This window comes from Narcine bancroftii, chromosome 7, assembly GCF_036971445.1.
Source record: "Narcine bancroftii isolate sNarBan1 chromosome 7, sNarBan1.hap1, whole genome shotgun sequence".
Classification (NCBI taxonomy): Eukaryota; Metazoa; Chordata; class Chondrichthyes; order Torpediniformes; family Narcinidae; genus Narcine; species Narcine bancroftii.
In genome coordinates this window covers 71,736,510-71,753,520 of record NC_091475.1, presented here as the reverse complement: position 1 = coordinate 71,753,520, position 17,011 = coordinate 71,736,510, and the positions used below count along the sequence as shown (strand labels likewise).

Below are 17,011 nucleotides of genomic sequence, written 5' to 3'. Positions count from 1 at the left end.
TCTTCTGTTTGTCACCCAGCTACCTATCTCCTGCCTTCTTGGTGTGATTGTTGTTTCCCTGTAATTCCTGTCTGTCATTCCCATCTCCTCCCCCCCCACCCCACTCCCCTCAGCCTCCTGAACTGGAATCCACCCAGCTCCCCAACATTGTTTGTGAAGAGCTGTACCACTTACAAAAACAATCAACCAAGATCAGAACCCTATTAACTGGTATCACATTTCAGCTCAAAATTGACTCCGCTCCTACCAGGGATATGGTACAGAGGTCCTGTGCAAAGTATGGAGCAGTTACTTGGCAGGCTACTCTTCCCCTGCAAAATCATGCCCTCTATAACCTGGCAGTACCAGAATAGCATTTAGAAATGTCTGACTGCTCCATAAAACATTGTTGAGTACATGAACTGGAACTTCCAGTCCACTGTTGATTTACCTTCCCATGATCCAATGTAATGATTCAAGAAGGCAGCTTGGCATCAATTGGAAACAATACTGCAGACGTGATTAAATGTCAATGACGAGGCTCGTCCTCTGAATTAAAAAAAACCACAGTAAGTCTAAGCTGCCTGCAACATCCCAGATTTATTGACATTGGCCATTGTATTCATTTGTCAAGAGCGACAATTTCTTGATGCCTTTGGTTTTATTATCTCTATCCTTGAAAGTAAATCTCTTTAACCAAGCTGTGGTGATCTATTCCAATATTTCCTCATGGTTCAGAGTTGTTTATTGTGCATGACGATAGAATTACGTAAATAGAGGTTGTTATTGAATTATTTATTTTTGCCATTTAAGTTTCCTCTGAATTCTTAACTTAATCTGATGGTGATTCTGATTATTATCTCAGAAGTATAATTGGTTTTATTTCTTCAGAAAATGGTTGATTTTCTTTTTTATAATGTGGATTTCTTTTACTGAAATCCGTGTTGGATTTATTTTGGCAATATCCTTTCTGCAGGCACTTTTGTGTTTTTTTTTATTATTATGCAGCATATCACTCAAATGTTACTGTTTTTGTATTTTCAATTATCAATGAATCTTGGCATTTAATTTGAACACTTGCAGATTTATTGCATTGAAGGAAATTTTATTACTGACCCACCAGGTCAACCAAATTTCTCAACTTCTAACGACCACGTGACTTGGGCTAAAAGAAGCCACTTCATATTTGTCATTGTTCATATTCATCGTAGATTTGTGCATTTTTTTTACATTATTAGCTGTACCCCTTGTTTGGCAACATCTAAGTTTCAAGACCACACCTCAAGATCTTTATATATTGCACGTACTACCACATGCTCATCTGCCAATCTGAGGAATTTTGCTTAATTTCTACTCTCTCTAACTTGCACCCACTTTGCAAACTATTCTGACCTTTAACTTCACATTTTTTGGGATAAACCTAAATTTGAAAGGTTCAAATTTTAGAAATTTCACATGTCATCTCATGTTTGTAACTTTGTAAATTGCTGGCTCAGGAGGAGAATGAAGACTTTTATGAAGAGCAAACTACTGCAGGTCTTGAGTGTTAATTGGCTAGATTATGTTTCTTGCTGAAATTGACTGTCTCTCCATTTACAGTTGGAAGAAGGGTGAATAGAGACTTTGGGATGGTCAGGCTGATGATCATAAAATTATGTTTTGGAATTCTTTTGACAGAGAAAAGTTAGCAAAAATCTTAAAATTAAAACTCTGGTTGTGAGAAAACGAGATCTATCTATTGTTAATTTATTTAAAACTGAATAACACACAGATTTATTCTAATTATTTTCATTGTCAAATTCATTTGATGGTTGTAACATTTGTTTGGGTTAATTGTATAAAATAAAACCCAGGTTAACATTTCTAGACTACATTATTTGATCACAATAAATGGGATATGAAGTAAAACAAAATAAAGTTCCATTGAAGTATCCCAGCTATCTGTTTATAAAATTTTTAACAGGGTTTCATCACATCACTCTTTTGTTGGCCTTTATCTTATTAACCTGTTGAAGAAATATTAATTTACATGTTTAGAATAGCAACATTAAGTTCCAACAGAAAACAAAAATTATTGAGACATTTTCCAAGGAGTTACCTTGTGGCATGCTGTGGCATTGGAAGAAAAGGTGAGATCCGTAGACATTAGTCCAGTGCCGGGTCGAAGACAAAAGGATGCAAAAGAAATTCTCTGAAGGGACACTCATCTGTTTCTTTCTCTGAGCAGTGGTGCTGGACTAGTGGCACCTCTTTAAGTGCCTTTACGGGCACACAAAAATAAAAAAATATTGTGTATTGATAAAATAATTAAGGATCCTTCTCCATCTCTTTGCATTTTGGCTGAGATTTCAATTACATTCATTTTTATTTTAGATTATTTTAATACAATTATAATTTTGCTTCCTAATATTTCCAGATTATTTATAATGCTTGCCCAGCATGGTTCAGTATTCCCCTTCTGAGCGGTGAGCAAATGTTTAAAATTTTTTCAGAATCAGCTGTTGGGAATTGTTACGAGCCCAGAGGACCCCAAAACCCAGCAGCAATAGAAATTCACCAAGACAAATGGTTACTTAAATAAAAGTTGCTTTTAATTTTCTTTAAACATTAAAACAGGATCAAACTTTAACTTATTATAAGTGCATGTGCATGTAAATGTGTATATGTTCAGGAAAGTTTTTGCTTTAATAGTCCAGTCATTCACTTCTCACTTCTCCAAGTTCACCAGTATCAGGCAATTCTTATACTATGCTCAGAGTTTAACATTTATGAATTTTCACCAGGCTCTGGTGCTTAAAGGTGACTGGTTACCGTTCAGGAAGGTTCTTGTTTGTTAGATATTTGTTGCTCAAACTGATTCCCTCTGATCAGTCACTTCAGTGTCTTGCTGAAGAAACTTGACACCCATCATGGGTTTTCTAAATGATAACCTCTTCCAGGTCACTACAGAGTTCTTGTTTCCCTTATTTCAGGCAAAACACTCTAGCTAGCTGTTCCCTTTTGTCAGATCTACAAGGGTCTTGAACAGGCTGAACTCAGAACCTGTCTTCAAAATGGAGATTTCAACAAGCTCTCTCCCTCTCTCTCTCTCTCTCTCTCTCTCTCTCTCTCTCTCTCTCACACACAGAAATCTCCTTGTTTGTTTTTTCTCTCCCTGTGCTTGTAAAAACCAGAACACCTCCCCAAGACTCCAAAACCCAATCCTTGAAAAAACTTATCAGCACTTTGAGCCTGGACATCTGTTGCTTTAAAGACAATAGTTCATTTATTCCATCACATCAATCCAATTGATGCATATTTGTGAAGTCTCTATAGGTATTCTTCAAAGTTTCTGTAAAGTCACTGTGGACATGAAATCTCTGCTTATGCTAGCTGTTTCATTTCAAATGAGATGTTTTTTGTGAAGTGACCTACATTAAACCCCCCACAATCTATCTCTTTTAAAAATATTTATAATATAATATTAACCTGTAACAGGAATAAGGAAAAGGTCTGCTGAAATGGATTTTTCTCAGTGTTATGAGGGAATTTTCCCACCTTCGATACTGCTGTGTATCTCACCACTTCAATCATGATCTTGTTATCTTAATCCTTCTACATTATGGGTGTTTGTCATTTGGAAATGGTAGGCCTAAACTTGGCCAAACTTCCAATGCTATTGGCTTGAAAAATAACAAATTTAAGAGGTGCAAAGGCCATGGCTTCAATGTTCTGTAAAATCCTGACTAATTTGGCTCTCAATTTCACAAATAGAGTTTGGTACCTCCTTAGTTTGAACGTGCTGATGTCCGGCAGTGCTAAATCATACAATGATGCTGTATGTTCACTATATTCTGTAGTAACAACTGGTGGTGTTATAATATTAGCCAGTATTTGCCTCAGAAGAATTGAAATTCAAAAGTATATTTGCAAAGGTTTTCCTTTCCACTATTAACTAAGGATACATGTTCATATTGACTTTTTTGACTTATTTATGTTATATTAGCCTTCACTTCTCTAAACCCAAATAAAACTAGGTATTTTGATTCATCCTTGCAACTTTTCCCTCCCACTTATTTTTATGAAGGCAGGCACATTATGAAGATTAATAAACCAGGCTTTTAGGGGTAGTAACTTTGCTTGCAAGCTGATCATCACAAGTAGTGCAGAGTTCACCACATAAGGTTGCTGAAGTCGTTTGGAATCACATATTGAGACTCCAGCTTGTTTGCGACTGGTAGATGTGTCAGTTTGGATGATCCAATTCTACATATTTGTGAAGAAAGTAATAAAGTGCCTTGGGCATTGGAATATAATTGATGTACAACACTTACATTTGCAGTTTTTGAATTGAACTGTTGAAGCTTGTCACTGTATTGTGACTGTACACAAAACTGAATTGCTATTTGTTTTGATCAAAATTGAAAGTTTGTTCGACTATTTAAGTGGCAGTGTGCTGAACAAGAAGGCGGACTTGGAAGTTTTGGACTATTGGTTTTAATAACCTCTGGTATTACAGAATTTGTTTATGTTGTGTACACTTTTGCACTATCAATAGGTAGTAATTCTGCCTCGCTTGCGGGAAAAAGAATTTGAATTGTTTATGATATCGTGTTTGTACTCTAACAATAAATTTGAAATGTAAAATCATTTTAATATGACTCTGATCTTACAAATGCTTGACCATGCTTTCCAGGAGAGCAAAAAAGTATCAGAAAAATTTAATTCAGTTTTAAAGGCTGAATCTTTTAAATTTGAACTGTTTGTTAATCTTTAGTGATTTTAGAAATAAAAATTTGCTGAATATTTTCTAGTACATTGTAATTACAACGATCATCTAATTTACTGATTTTTCTTCCTTTGTAGATGTGATGCAGATCCATCCGCACTTGCTAAATATGTTGTTGCATTGGTAAAGAAGGATAAAAGTGAAAAGGAGTTGAAGGCGCTATGTGTTGACCAATTAGATGTCTTTCTTCAGAAAGGTAAAGAACAGCGTTCCAGTGAAGGATACAAATACTGACTCTTAAGGATGAATGAATTATATCTTGACAATTTTGTGTCTAATTGTTTTAAATTTATTGCCTATTCTAGTGGATGATTAATCTTTGAATTGTTAGAGAAGAATTTGATTTAACTCTATCCCATGCCAGACTTGCAATAGAAATGCTGCAGATTTTATTTTATGGCTCTTCTGCTAATCTGTTGTTTTTATTCTGTCATTTCTGCCAATTCCCCTTTGAAAGCCACAATTGAATGTGTTTCCAGCAGCTTTTCTTGCAGTAATTTGATGATTGTGATTACAGGATGCAAAACATATTGATGCATTAAGTAATTATGTATCACCACGATATTTCTGCTAGTTACCTTGATCGCAAGTCAAGAAAATAGGAGGAAAGGTATGCCACCAGGCAACTCAAGCTTGTCCCCACCATGGCTGATCTATGCTCTCCTCAACTCTCCTTCTGTCCCAGTTCCCCACAATCCTCAATCTTTCAAATATGCGTGTCTTCCTTCTAAGACAGAGGATTCCAGAGATACATTCTGTGCACTTGGGTTTGGATTGATGTCCTTTATTGCAGAAATGTCCCCTTGTTTGAGCTTCTCCCATTTGTGAAAACATCTCAACATCTCCTTTGATAAGCCCCCTTAGGATCCTAAATGTTTTAATCTTTGATTCTTCAAACTCCAAGGAATAAAGACCTAAACTTTTTATCCTTTCTAGATAAAACAGCCCACTCATCAAGGAAGTAGTTTGATAAATCTGCTTTGGACTGCCTCCTATGCTAATATCTTTTTTAGGTAAAGGAACTAAATTTGTGCAGTGTTCGGGGTGTCTTCCTGTGCCTCTGTAACTAAACCTCCCTGTTCTTAAACTCCAACCCTTTTGCAATAAAGGCCCAAATTCCATTTGCCTTAACTATTTGTTGCCTGTTTACTTCTTGTGATATGTATTCAAACACGGGTCCCTCTCAGCTTCATTCATTTGCACTCTCCATTGAAATAATTTACCTTTTGATTCTTCTTAAGTGGATGATGTCATGTTAAATATTTGCTCAATTTTTGGCCAGTTACTCTGTATCCCTTTGCAGAATCTGTGTTTTTGTCTCAGCACATCTTCCACCATTGGCAAACTTTGAAACCTTAAATGTTGTACTCTCATCCAGCTTATTGTGTGAATAGTAAACGACTAAGGCCTTAGAAGCCTTGGGGTACACTAGTTGCAAACCTCTGGTGCAAAAAGACTCATTTGTTCCAACCCTTTGTTTTCAATGTGATGTTTAGTTTTTAATCCATGCTCATACCTTTGTATCTTGTGTCTCCTGATTCTTGACTTCCAACAATTTTTTTTAATCCATGAGTGCTGGTGTGGATCTGCAAAGAGCGGAAATGCAGCTCTCCTGCAGGGTTCTACCTCCCTGTCCAACTCCTGACAGCTCTGTACAGGCTTTAAATGGCCTATTAAAGGAGTTGACAGTTAAATTGAAAAATCCTGTGACCACAGGGTCTAGGCCTGTGATTGGCAGTGGCCTTGAGGGATTGCACAGTATGGGGAAGCAGAGGACGGGTATGGGGTATCAGAAAGTGTGGCGATCACCACCTGTGTGAGAAGGAGAAGCTGAGGAGGTGAAACTAAGATATAGTGACCATGGTGGTGGAGGAACCCACACAGGCTGCTGGTACAAGCTATCGGAACTAATGCGTGAGGTGAGGGTGCTGAAGGCTTCCTGACCATGTCAGGTTTGGGTCTAGAATGGGGTTAAATGGTTTGACTGAAGTCTGTGTGGCTGGAGAGGCTGCGGCAACACTGGAGGCAAATCCACGGACTCTCAAGTGACTGAAGGGTTTCACTTTTATTGTTCTTTCTGACTAAGGGGCGCTGGGAAATTTCTGCTGATGGTGAATATTTTTCGTGTAAATTACATCTGTTTTATTAATAAAATAATCTTGAAGAGAATGAATTGAAGGGTTTAACGCCTTCTGCTCCAGGGACAACTGTCACAGTATGATATTTCTGTCAATTTCCTTGAATGCAGGACAAGAAAATAAGAGTATGCATTCGCTACCAGTCCACTCAAGCAACAGTTCACAATTTGCTCAGCCTCTCAATTGAAGCCACGTCTCTTGACTTTATGACTATTCTGTGAAAGCTTTTATGGACCCTCTGTAGGACTTTTGAATCCTTGTATTAATATCGTTCCAATTCACCTACCTTAGCAATTGATCTATGGCAGATGCCATCTCATTGGCTCCACACAAAGGCCAAAATCATTTGGACAGCAAATATGCATATATCAGGATGTTCTTTATCGACTACAGTTCAGCAAACTCCAGGACTTTGGACTCCACCCCACTGCATAATTGGATCCTGGATTTCCTCACTTTCAGCCCACAATCAATGAGGATTGTTAAGATCTTCACAATCTCCATCAGTACTGGAGCACCACAGGTCTGTATTCTTAGCCCCCTGCTCTATTCTCTATACACCTATAACTGGGTGGCCCGGTACATCAACACCATCTACAAATTCACTGATGATACCACGTTAGAGGGCTGCATTTAAAGGAACGATGAGTCAGCATACAGGAGGGAGATTGAAAACTTGGCCAAATGGTGCACCAACAACAACCTTGCACTCAATGTCACCAAAACCAAGGACCTGATTGTTGACCAGGAAGGGAAAATGCAAGGTATACAATTCAGTGATCATTGAGGGATCAGAGGTGAAGAGGGTGAGTAAATCTAAGTTGTTGGGAGTCGTTATCACGGAGGATCTTTCCTGGACTCAACATATAAATGGCATCATGAAGAAAGCACATCAGCACCTCTACTTTCTCAGAAGTTTGCAAGATTTGGTATGACATTGGAAATTCTGGTGAATATTTACATTGGAAAGTGGGTTGACGGGCTGCATCACGGTCTAGTTTGGGGACACCAATACCCTGAGTGTAAAGTCCTGCAAAAGGTAGCGGACACAATCTAGGACACCACGGGGAAAAACTTACATTGAGAACTTCTACAGGGAACTCTGATGTCGGAGAGCAGCAGGAATTGAGGATCAATGCTCTGTTCTCACTGCTACCATCAGGAAGGATGTAGGTGCCAAGAGACTCACCAACGAACTCAATCAGGGACTCATTTCTGGACTTTTGCACTTGATTTTTTTTTGTCACGCCGTGCTGCAGTCAGTTTGTTTACACATGTATGCTGTGGACAGTTTTCTTTGCACTACCAATTCTGCTTTGCCAGCAGGAAAAAGAATCTCGGGGTTGTAAATGATGTCATGTATGTACTCTGACAATAAATCTGGAATCTAAGTTGTTCTATCTCTTTCAAAGAATGTGTACAGATATATCCATGTTTGTGCTTTCCACTCCGTGTAGATTTCACCACTTTTTACTCTTATCAGAGCACTCTGAACAACATTCACTCTCATCTTCCATGTATCAAACAAATTGTTTTCTGTGTAATTTATCAAACTTCCAAGTTTTGTCTCTTCTATATTGTGCAGTCAAGTCCAGATGTTTAATATACTTAAAAACACTGGACCTGGTACTAACTTTTCTGTGTGGGGGGTGGGGGGGGCAGCGGGGAGGGGGAAAGAGTGGAGACACTGCCTTGTTGTAGTCTGAGAAATGCAAATTTCCCATGGATTCCTGTTTACTGCATTAAAGCTTTTTTTTTAAATTTTTTATTTTTCACACCATAAATCACATTAACCATGGTACACACTTTTTCCTTTTCACACATATACAGTGCCATTTTCTCCCCCCCTCCCTCCTCCCAGCATTAAAGCTTATTTGACATCAATCTTGCCTCTGTTCCTTGTACTCTATTGTGGCATTTAAAACTTGTCAGTGTATTGCATTGGTGTCATCATCAGTGTTATGTCATGGTTAAAACTTAAATCAAGCTGGTTAAGCAACCTTTTCACAAATTCATGCGAGCTCCACTTATTAATCCACATCTCTAAATGGTGATTAGTTTTGTTCTTGATTGATTTTTCGCAGCCTTCTTGCCTCTTTGCTTGAACTGATTGGCCTTGCATTTGTTGGGCTTTTTGATGAATGGGTGAGATTAATTTGTGTTTTTCCTTCATAACCTGGGTTCACATTCACCAAATTCCATGACACGGCTTATCATGTACATCCTGGCTTTAATGGAGCTATTTAGCCTACTCCCAGTTCCATTGAAGTTTGTAATACAAACTGCACATACAAATACTTTTAATAAGCTAATGATTTCTTCCTCCCATTATTTTTTTTGCTGTATTTTATGGCCATTTAATGTCCTGCAGCTTTTCATGCAGTTCCATCCTGACCTATTTGGGAAAAAAAACTTTTTAAACTTTTTAAATTCCTTTTAAACATTGGATTCACAGAAAATTTATTATATTGCTATGCAATGTCTTGACAATTCCTTCCCCTCCCCACAAGGATATCAGTGCTGCTTGATCTTTTTATTTCTTCCAACAGTGTTTTTGCCCCCGATTCCAGCATCTGCAGTCTCTTGTGCCTCTGTGATCTACTCACATGGCTTTCCCTGATTTTAGAATCCATTTATCTCTGTCCAGCGACAATGTGTTGACCAAATGATAAAGGGACTTTTATATGAAGGCCTGTTTAGTTCGTATTTTGCAAGATTGGTGTTTGTGATTGTTTTCTGTGCTCAGACTGCCATGACTGGGATCTTCACTTCATTGGAGTGATTGCTTATTCAAGGAAGACAATGTTGGGTGGATGAAGTTATGATGAGCCTACCTGTAATTTGGAATCAAAGTTCAAAAAAAGTATTTTTAGATAATCTTGATCAATTTTTCTATTTCATTGATTCCAAAGATTGCCACTTAAACAAGTGTGCATTTTGGTTTCGATCATTGTACTTCAGTGGAATAGATCTTGACTCTCAGAATGATTTTGTTCTGATTTCTACTTTTGCCAGCAACCTGCTGTTGAGCATCTTAAAATCTTAGGTCTCAGCTATTCATCTTTGTAATAATGTTCTAACCATGGTAAAGATCAGAACCATATCCCTGCGTCAGTACTTAAGGAACCAAGTGTCATTCATGACTTTGAGACAATCCAAAGATGCATCAGGTTGGTACTAAGTTACCCAGGTACTGTTTTTGGAGGTATTTGCACTCCCTTAGGTTAGGCACTGCTAACCTAGTCAGTCAAAAGAAATGGGATGGTGTGAATACAAGGTGAGTATCAGAATCATGAAAAATGATGTTAGACTTGGGTCCAAATCATTTTGATTAAATCCTGTAAAACTGCAATAATCCAGCACCTCTGGGACTTGAAATGAAAGCGACAATGCTGGAGAAATCCAGCAGGTCAAAAGGTGCACTTTATAGTGGGTGTGACATTTGATGGACAAAAGATCGGCTAAAGTAAAAGGGAAGGAAACAAGGAAAGGTTTGTGTTGTGGCGTTTGACATGGAAAAGATGCAACTCAAAGGATCTGCATGAGATTTATAACCTTCAGAAGGGCTGGAATGGAGAAGGAGGGGCGAGTGCATTGGTGCTGCATGTACCACATATGTGATACTTCACAGTCGACAATGACGCAGTGGCATTGCCCACCCTGCCTCTACATACTGCAATGCCAGTATGCTGAATAAAATGGCAGACTGAAACGAAGATTTGGAGATTTTGTTCATTCTAGGGTGAATGAGCAATGGCAGCATATTGGAGACTATTCATAATGGAAAATGCTGTAGTGTAAGGATAGCTATTTAAATACCAGATCTATTTAGTTACTTGAATTTAAATTCTGATTTTGGGACAAGAATATGCCAGCTGAACCAAATATGAAAAAATTACATTTATCGATGTGTGGCTTTTAACAAATCAACAGGTCATTGTCAATAGTCATTGAAATTTAATGTTTTGAGACTTGAAATTTAACTTTGATGCTTTTACACTGTAAATCAGCAATTAAAACAAAGTAACTACACAACAGCTTTTCAAATCTACTTTTAAGGGTTAGAATACTAAGTTGAAAGTAATTTTAATATTTGAAGTTATCATAATGTATGTACTGCATTTAAATTTGTGGTTGAATTACAATAATTTCAAATTCTTTTGCAGACACACATACTTTTGTCGAAAAACTTTTTGAAGCTATAACTGCAAAGAGTTACCTACCTCAGTTTGAGCAATTGTCATCTGTGAATGTAAAATCTGAACCTGCACAACGGCAAGAACGGGAAGATAAAAAGGAAGAAGTAGGTTAAATCTGGTTCTTCAGTGCTTGAATTGCTGCATAATCAAGACATTAATGATCATTACTTATTTTACAGGGAAATAAAGAAGATGACGATCGAGACAAAAAATTTCCTCGGCGTTTGAATCACAGCCCATTACAATCAGGGTCACGATACAGAGACATTCGGTAAATTTTGCTGTTAAAATTGTAATTAAGAAAAGTTTAAATATCTCTGCTTTTTGAAGTCTTGATTTTGAAAACTATTTTTTCATCACTTAGAACTTTATTGATGCAAATATGAATTTTTCCATTGTAAGATGATGCTGAAAACACGTGAATCTCACCTATTGTTTATTTTGAATCTATTTCATTTGTCATATAATACCTGCTTTAGTTCTTTCATTACATGGTTATCTTCATTATTGCGTGAAATTAGCATTCCTCAGGGGGGAAAAAAAATCAATTGTAAAAATACCATTTTACTTGGAACAAGTGTAAGTGGCTTAAGATGGGTGGTGTATGAGGTTGAGAAAGGATTGATTTTAGATGTCCCAGAAAGCTCTATCAATTTTATGATTTGAAACACTTTGAATGTCACCAGAAGTGAAATTTCTAGTCAGTAGAAACAAGACACAAGTGGCACTGGTAGTTTGTATGCAGTGAGTCAAAGGCCAATACTGTATGGAAACAAGCACTTTAGCCCACCGAATCTCTGCTGACTATCACACAACCTTTAGATACTGATCCTATTGTTATACACTTCATTCTCTCTAGATCCTAATAATTTTCTCCCAGCTTCTATCATGCACCCATATTTTAGGTTATTTACAGCAGCTAATTAATTAAACCATCTGTTTGGTGGAGGGTGTGGGCCTTGTTGGCAGAGGGAGGACATACAAGTTCAAAGCTGATGTGCCTGAAGGTCATGTTGAACCCAAGTCACTGGAGCTGAAGCAGCAGCTCTTCTAGCTGCAATGTTATGCCCCCAATGGATAGCATTACTAGATGTCTTTTAAGGTGGGTCTTTATTTGTGAAGTATCGAGTATTAATAATTCGAAGATTTGTCAGCTTCCTTTGAAACATGGTGAATGCTATTTGGATCTGTATTCTCTTTAAATATAATAATATCCTTCCCATGATTGGAACAGAACCAGTTAATGACAAGCTTTGCAAGTTGTGCTTCATCTCTGAATACTGAAGCATATATTGTCTATCGTTAGGAACAAACAATGACTAGATCTACAAGTGCAGTGGTTTTCAAACTTTTTCTTTCCACTCACGTACCCCTGTAAGTAATCCCTTAGTAATCACAGAACACCTATAGCATAGAGATTACTTGTAGGGGTACATGAGTGAAAAGAAAAAAAAATTGAAAATCACTGTTTTAATTGTACCAAATGACAATTTTTCACAAGGAAAATATTTCAGTAACAATTGCGTCTAGAGCAGTGGTTCTCAACCTTTTTCCCCCACTCGCATACCACTTTAAGTCTTTCTTTGGCTTGGCTTCGCGGACGAAGATTTATGGAGGGGGTAAATGTCCACGTCAGCTGCAGGCTCGTTTGTGGCTGACAAGTCCGATGCGAGACAGGCAGACACGGTTGCAGCGGTTGCAGGGGAAAATTGGTTGGTTGGGGTTGGGTGTTGGGTTTTTCCTCCTTTGTCTTTTGTCAGTGAGGTGGGCTCTGCGGTCTTCTTCAAAGGAGGTTGCTGCCCGCCAAACTGTGAGGCGCCAAGATGTACGGTTTGAGGCGATATCAGCCCACTGGCGGTGGTCAATGTGGCAGGCACCAAGAGATTTCTTTAGGCAGTCCTTGTACCTTTTCTTTGGTGCACCTCTGTCACGGTGGCCAGTGGAGAGCTCGCCATATAACACGATCTTGGGAAGGCGATGGTCCTCCATTCTGGAGACGTGACCCACCCAGCGCAGCTGGATCTTCAGCAGCGTGGACTAGATGCTTTAAGTAATCCCTTACTAATCATAGAACTTCTACGGGATAGAGATTGCTTAAAGCGGTATGTGAGTAGAAATTAAAAAAAGTTTGAAAACCACTGCTCTAGTGTAAATGCTATTATATATTGTTATTGAACATTGCTTAATGGCAGGTTCCCAATTATATTTCTATTTTATCCTTAATAGCCTGGTTAAGGTCATATTTCACAAAGCTGAGACAATAATATTCCTTTATTAAAGGTTTCATTCTCTTTGTCTTGAAGCTTGTAGTTATTAAAAGTTAATAACTTTTTTTAGTCAACTTGAAACAAAATAGTTTGGAAATGCCCGACAAGTCATAGGTTTGGCGATAACTGCATAGATGTTAAAGAAAAAGCTGCCTGTAGCCAGAGTTTTTTTCCACACAGGTCCTCAGGCTTCATGTGTCTGAACCTGAGTTCATACCAGGACTATGCTCCTGTAGTAGACAGGAGACAAGTAATTCAGTTCAAATCTCATGTAGAGTACGACTCCGATTATCCGAAATGATTGGGACTGGGCCTATGTTGGAAAAACGTTTTTTTCGGATAACTGGTAATTTTTAAAAAACCGTCCAGTAGCAACAGCAAATCACTTGTATCAATGTTTAAGCAACAACAAACAACAAGGGAAGTCATTTTAAGTATGAAATAACGTTTAATTCTCACCAAAAATTGCTGGCTGTGCCACTGCCACTTATCACCGAGATCTCCCAAGTGCCGCCAATCCCCAACATGTCCCCACCGCTGCTGCTGATTCCCGGGGAAGCTTCCTGCGCCAGTGCAACACTCGTTGACGAATGGTGGGTTTCTGTCTCCCGGAGCTCCTGGCACCCAAGTCCCAACTCTGAATCCTCCTTTAGGCCTGCCATGCACACACTCCGGGGTGTCGGGTGTGCATCGTAGGCTGAGGGGAGGGTTTGGATTTGGCATCGGGAGCTCTGGTGTGCCGAGGAGGGAGGGAAGGGAACGCCACTGAGCCAGAGGTCCTGCTCCTACCTGGGATTCTTCTGACTGCTTTTGAGAGGGAGAGTTGGAGAGAAAAGTCAATAGGGGTAGGTAAAGAAGAAATGGGAAGAGAGAGGGGAGGGAGTAACATGAAATGAGGACAATCGTTCTAATTTCATGTCGAGTGATTTTTTTTCAACCTATAAGGTCAGTTTGACTCCAAAACAATTTTGATAAATGAGAATTGCTGATAATCAGTTGTACTGTACTTATAATGTGGCACAGTATTTTTTAAAAAGTCTTAGTCTGTTCCTGTTTCTCAAGGGTAGTTACTAGATGCTATTTCTGAGAACCAGCCATACTTGAATGTCTTCATTGCTAATTCTTCATGCATTGTTTTAATTGCCCAGCAGAGACCACATGAAAGGGGCTGTCTTCTTTCATTCTTTATGAAAGGAATAACTGATTTGGGGGAATCACTTGCATAAAAAATACTTCATTTTTTTTCTTCTTTCCCCCCCCCCCCCCCACATTCTTCAAAATCCTCCAAATAGCCCAGTTGCAGTGAAGCTAATGATTCCTTAGGTGGGGTTGACACATAGATAGAGCCTCCTGTGACTTGTAGTTCAGTGCATTGTCTTAGAACTGAATATGTAAATGAAAAATATTGTATTACTGACTGAATAATATTAAATATTTGCAGATTAATTGTAAGAATACTGTGAATTTGATCAGGTGTACAATTTAATGTTAACCTTAAAGTAGCTGATCATAAAGCTGCTGGTGTTCCAATCAACAGGAAGGATGTTAGACTGTGGCTGGTTTAGCAAAGCATGTAACCAGATGCAATCATTGGTTGATATAAGGCTTTCAGTTGAGGTAAAGGAAGGAGTCAGATGATCATTTAGTAATTGTCCAGTTTCTGTTAACTTTTAGAAACCGTGATGACAGAAAAAATGATCGTTCTCGTAAAAGGGAGTACGACCGCTATCCTCCAAGGAGAGATTCATACAGGGACAGATACAACAGAAGAAGAGGAAGAAGCCGAAGCTACAGTAGGAGTCGGAGTCGCAGTTGGAGTAAGGAAAGAAACAGGGACAGGAGCAGGAGTAGAAGCAGAGGTAGTTATATTTAAGTCCTTGAGCTTTGTGCTTGAAAGTCAGCATTTTATCCAAACCTGTGGTCTTGCATGCTGCTATTTGGCTATGTTTGTGATCACCTGCAGGTTTATGGCTGGGTAATTATACATTTGGGTTTTGATTATTTAACTGAAGTAAAATCTAAGTTTAACTTGGATTAGATTGGAGTGGATTTCTCAACAGCTAATTGTCATTTTCTCTGAAAACCTGGAGGTTGTGGGTAAAAACAGAGAACAGGTTCAAGGATCCCTTTTTGTGTGCATTCGAACACGCCTGATCATTTTTATCCGTGTGAGCTCAAAGCATCTCCTTTTATTAATTTTGATTTATAATTACAAAGTTGATTGCATTCATCATCCTAGTGGCATGAAACAGCTTGTCTGAATTGAAAGGGTCAGATTTAGATTTATTCTGGATACAATGAGATGGTTGGAGAGATGTTTGTCTGTTGTGCAAGGGACCAGAGTCATTGTTTATCTCCAACGAGATGACTACTTTGTATTCAACGTAGTTGTACATTTTGATTTTTATCAATTGCATGACATCATAACAATTTAATTTTCCCTATTCATATTCACTGAATTGATTTATATATATATATATATGGCAGGCAGTGCCTTAAATGAAAGCTATAAAAAAAGAATAAAACCCTTTGTCATGCATCGATGAAACATTTATGACATGGTTTTCTTTGCCACAAAATTATTCAAACTGCAGGAATATTCAAGCTTCTCATACTCAGTCTTGTACTGCATTAATGTGCTTTTGTTTGAGAGGGACTTTTGAAGTAATAGCCCTCCAGACTCTACTTGCTATTCTGACCAACCTTTCCTGTCCTTCATAAACTTTTTCTAAATTCTGCACTCTGAATGGCACTGCCATTTTCCTGTCACCTTCTGTTCACTGAGCTGAATTGTTTTCAAAACTTGTTTTCAGATTGCCATCTGACCTTTATGGCTTGTTAACTTCATCCATTGAGAATTTTGTTCAAAAGTTCTTGGCTCCTGCATTTTTTTTTCACATTGTTTGTAATCTTGTTACCTTTGCCTGGGAATTCAACCCTGGAATTCTTTGAAGATGTTTCTCCTCTTCTTCACTTAAACTGTGCTTCCAAAAGCTGGATTAAAATTCTGAGTGCATGTCAGCTCTGGTGTTAAATTTTGTTTACGGTCAATGGAGCTACCTGTTGAGATTATACATTGTGTCGATTGTCCTGATTTACTGGTGTTTTCAGATGACTTTTCCAGTTATCAAAGTACACAAACAATTGTTGATTTATACATGTTCAAAACCAATATTTTATTGGCATACATTGACTTTGAGTTTGCTAGCTGACCTATTAATCGAGGACTAAATATATTCTAACTCTAGCAAATTTTGATTGATTATGTATAATTCAACTTGGATTTATTGTATGATGCACAGAAGTAGAATGTTAATGGGCTGAATAGTTGCTTTTTGTTGCTGTTACTTTTTTGTAATTTTGAGATTTTCCCCACTTTCCAAAGTCAACATGGTCCACAATTTTCAAGCATTTTAGAGTAAAGGATTTATCCTCAGAAAATGGACAAATCCCCAGGATGGGTGAAATATATCCAGGCAATAAGGGAGGGAATTGATGATGGTAAAAACACCAAAACGGTGGAGGAACTCAGCAGTTATCATAGCGTCCATAGGAGATGAAGATATGTGATCAATGTTCTGGGCCTGAGCCCTTCTTCAAGAAATGATTAAAAAGAAGACAGGATTCTGAATTAAAAGGCTGGAGATAAGAAAAGAAAAG

The 17,011-nt window shown here is 38.2% G+C and overlaps 1 protein-coding gene across 6 annotated transcripts in view; it reads left to right on the top strand.

Annotated features, from left to right (window-relative positions):
• rbm26 (RNA binding motif protein 26) overlaps positions 1-17,011 on the top strand; it is a 116,370-nt gene that overhangs the window by 22,604 nt on the left and 76,755 nt on the right. For all 6 annotated transcript variants that reach the window (XM_069890324.1, XM_069890321.1, XM_069890325.1 and 3 more), the window contains 4 exons: positions 4,825-4,943; positions 11,052-11,188; positions 11,264-11,355; positions 15,026-15,210. In XM_069890324.1, the coding sequence (XP_069746425.1) occupies positions 4,825-4,943; positions 11,052-11,188; positions 11,264-11,355; positions 15,026-15,210 (533 nt within the window). The remainder of the gene's footprint in view (positions 1-4,824; positions 4,944-11,051; positions 11,189-11,263; positions 11,356-15,025; positions 15,211-17,011) is intronic.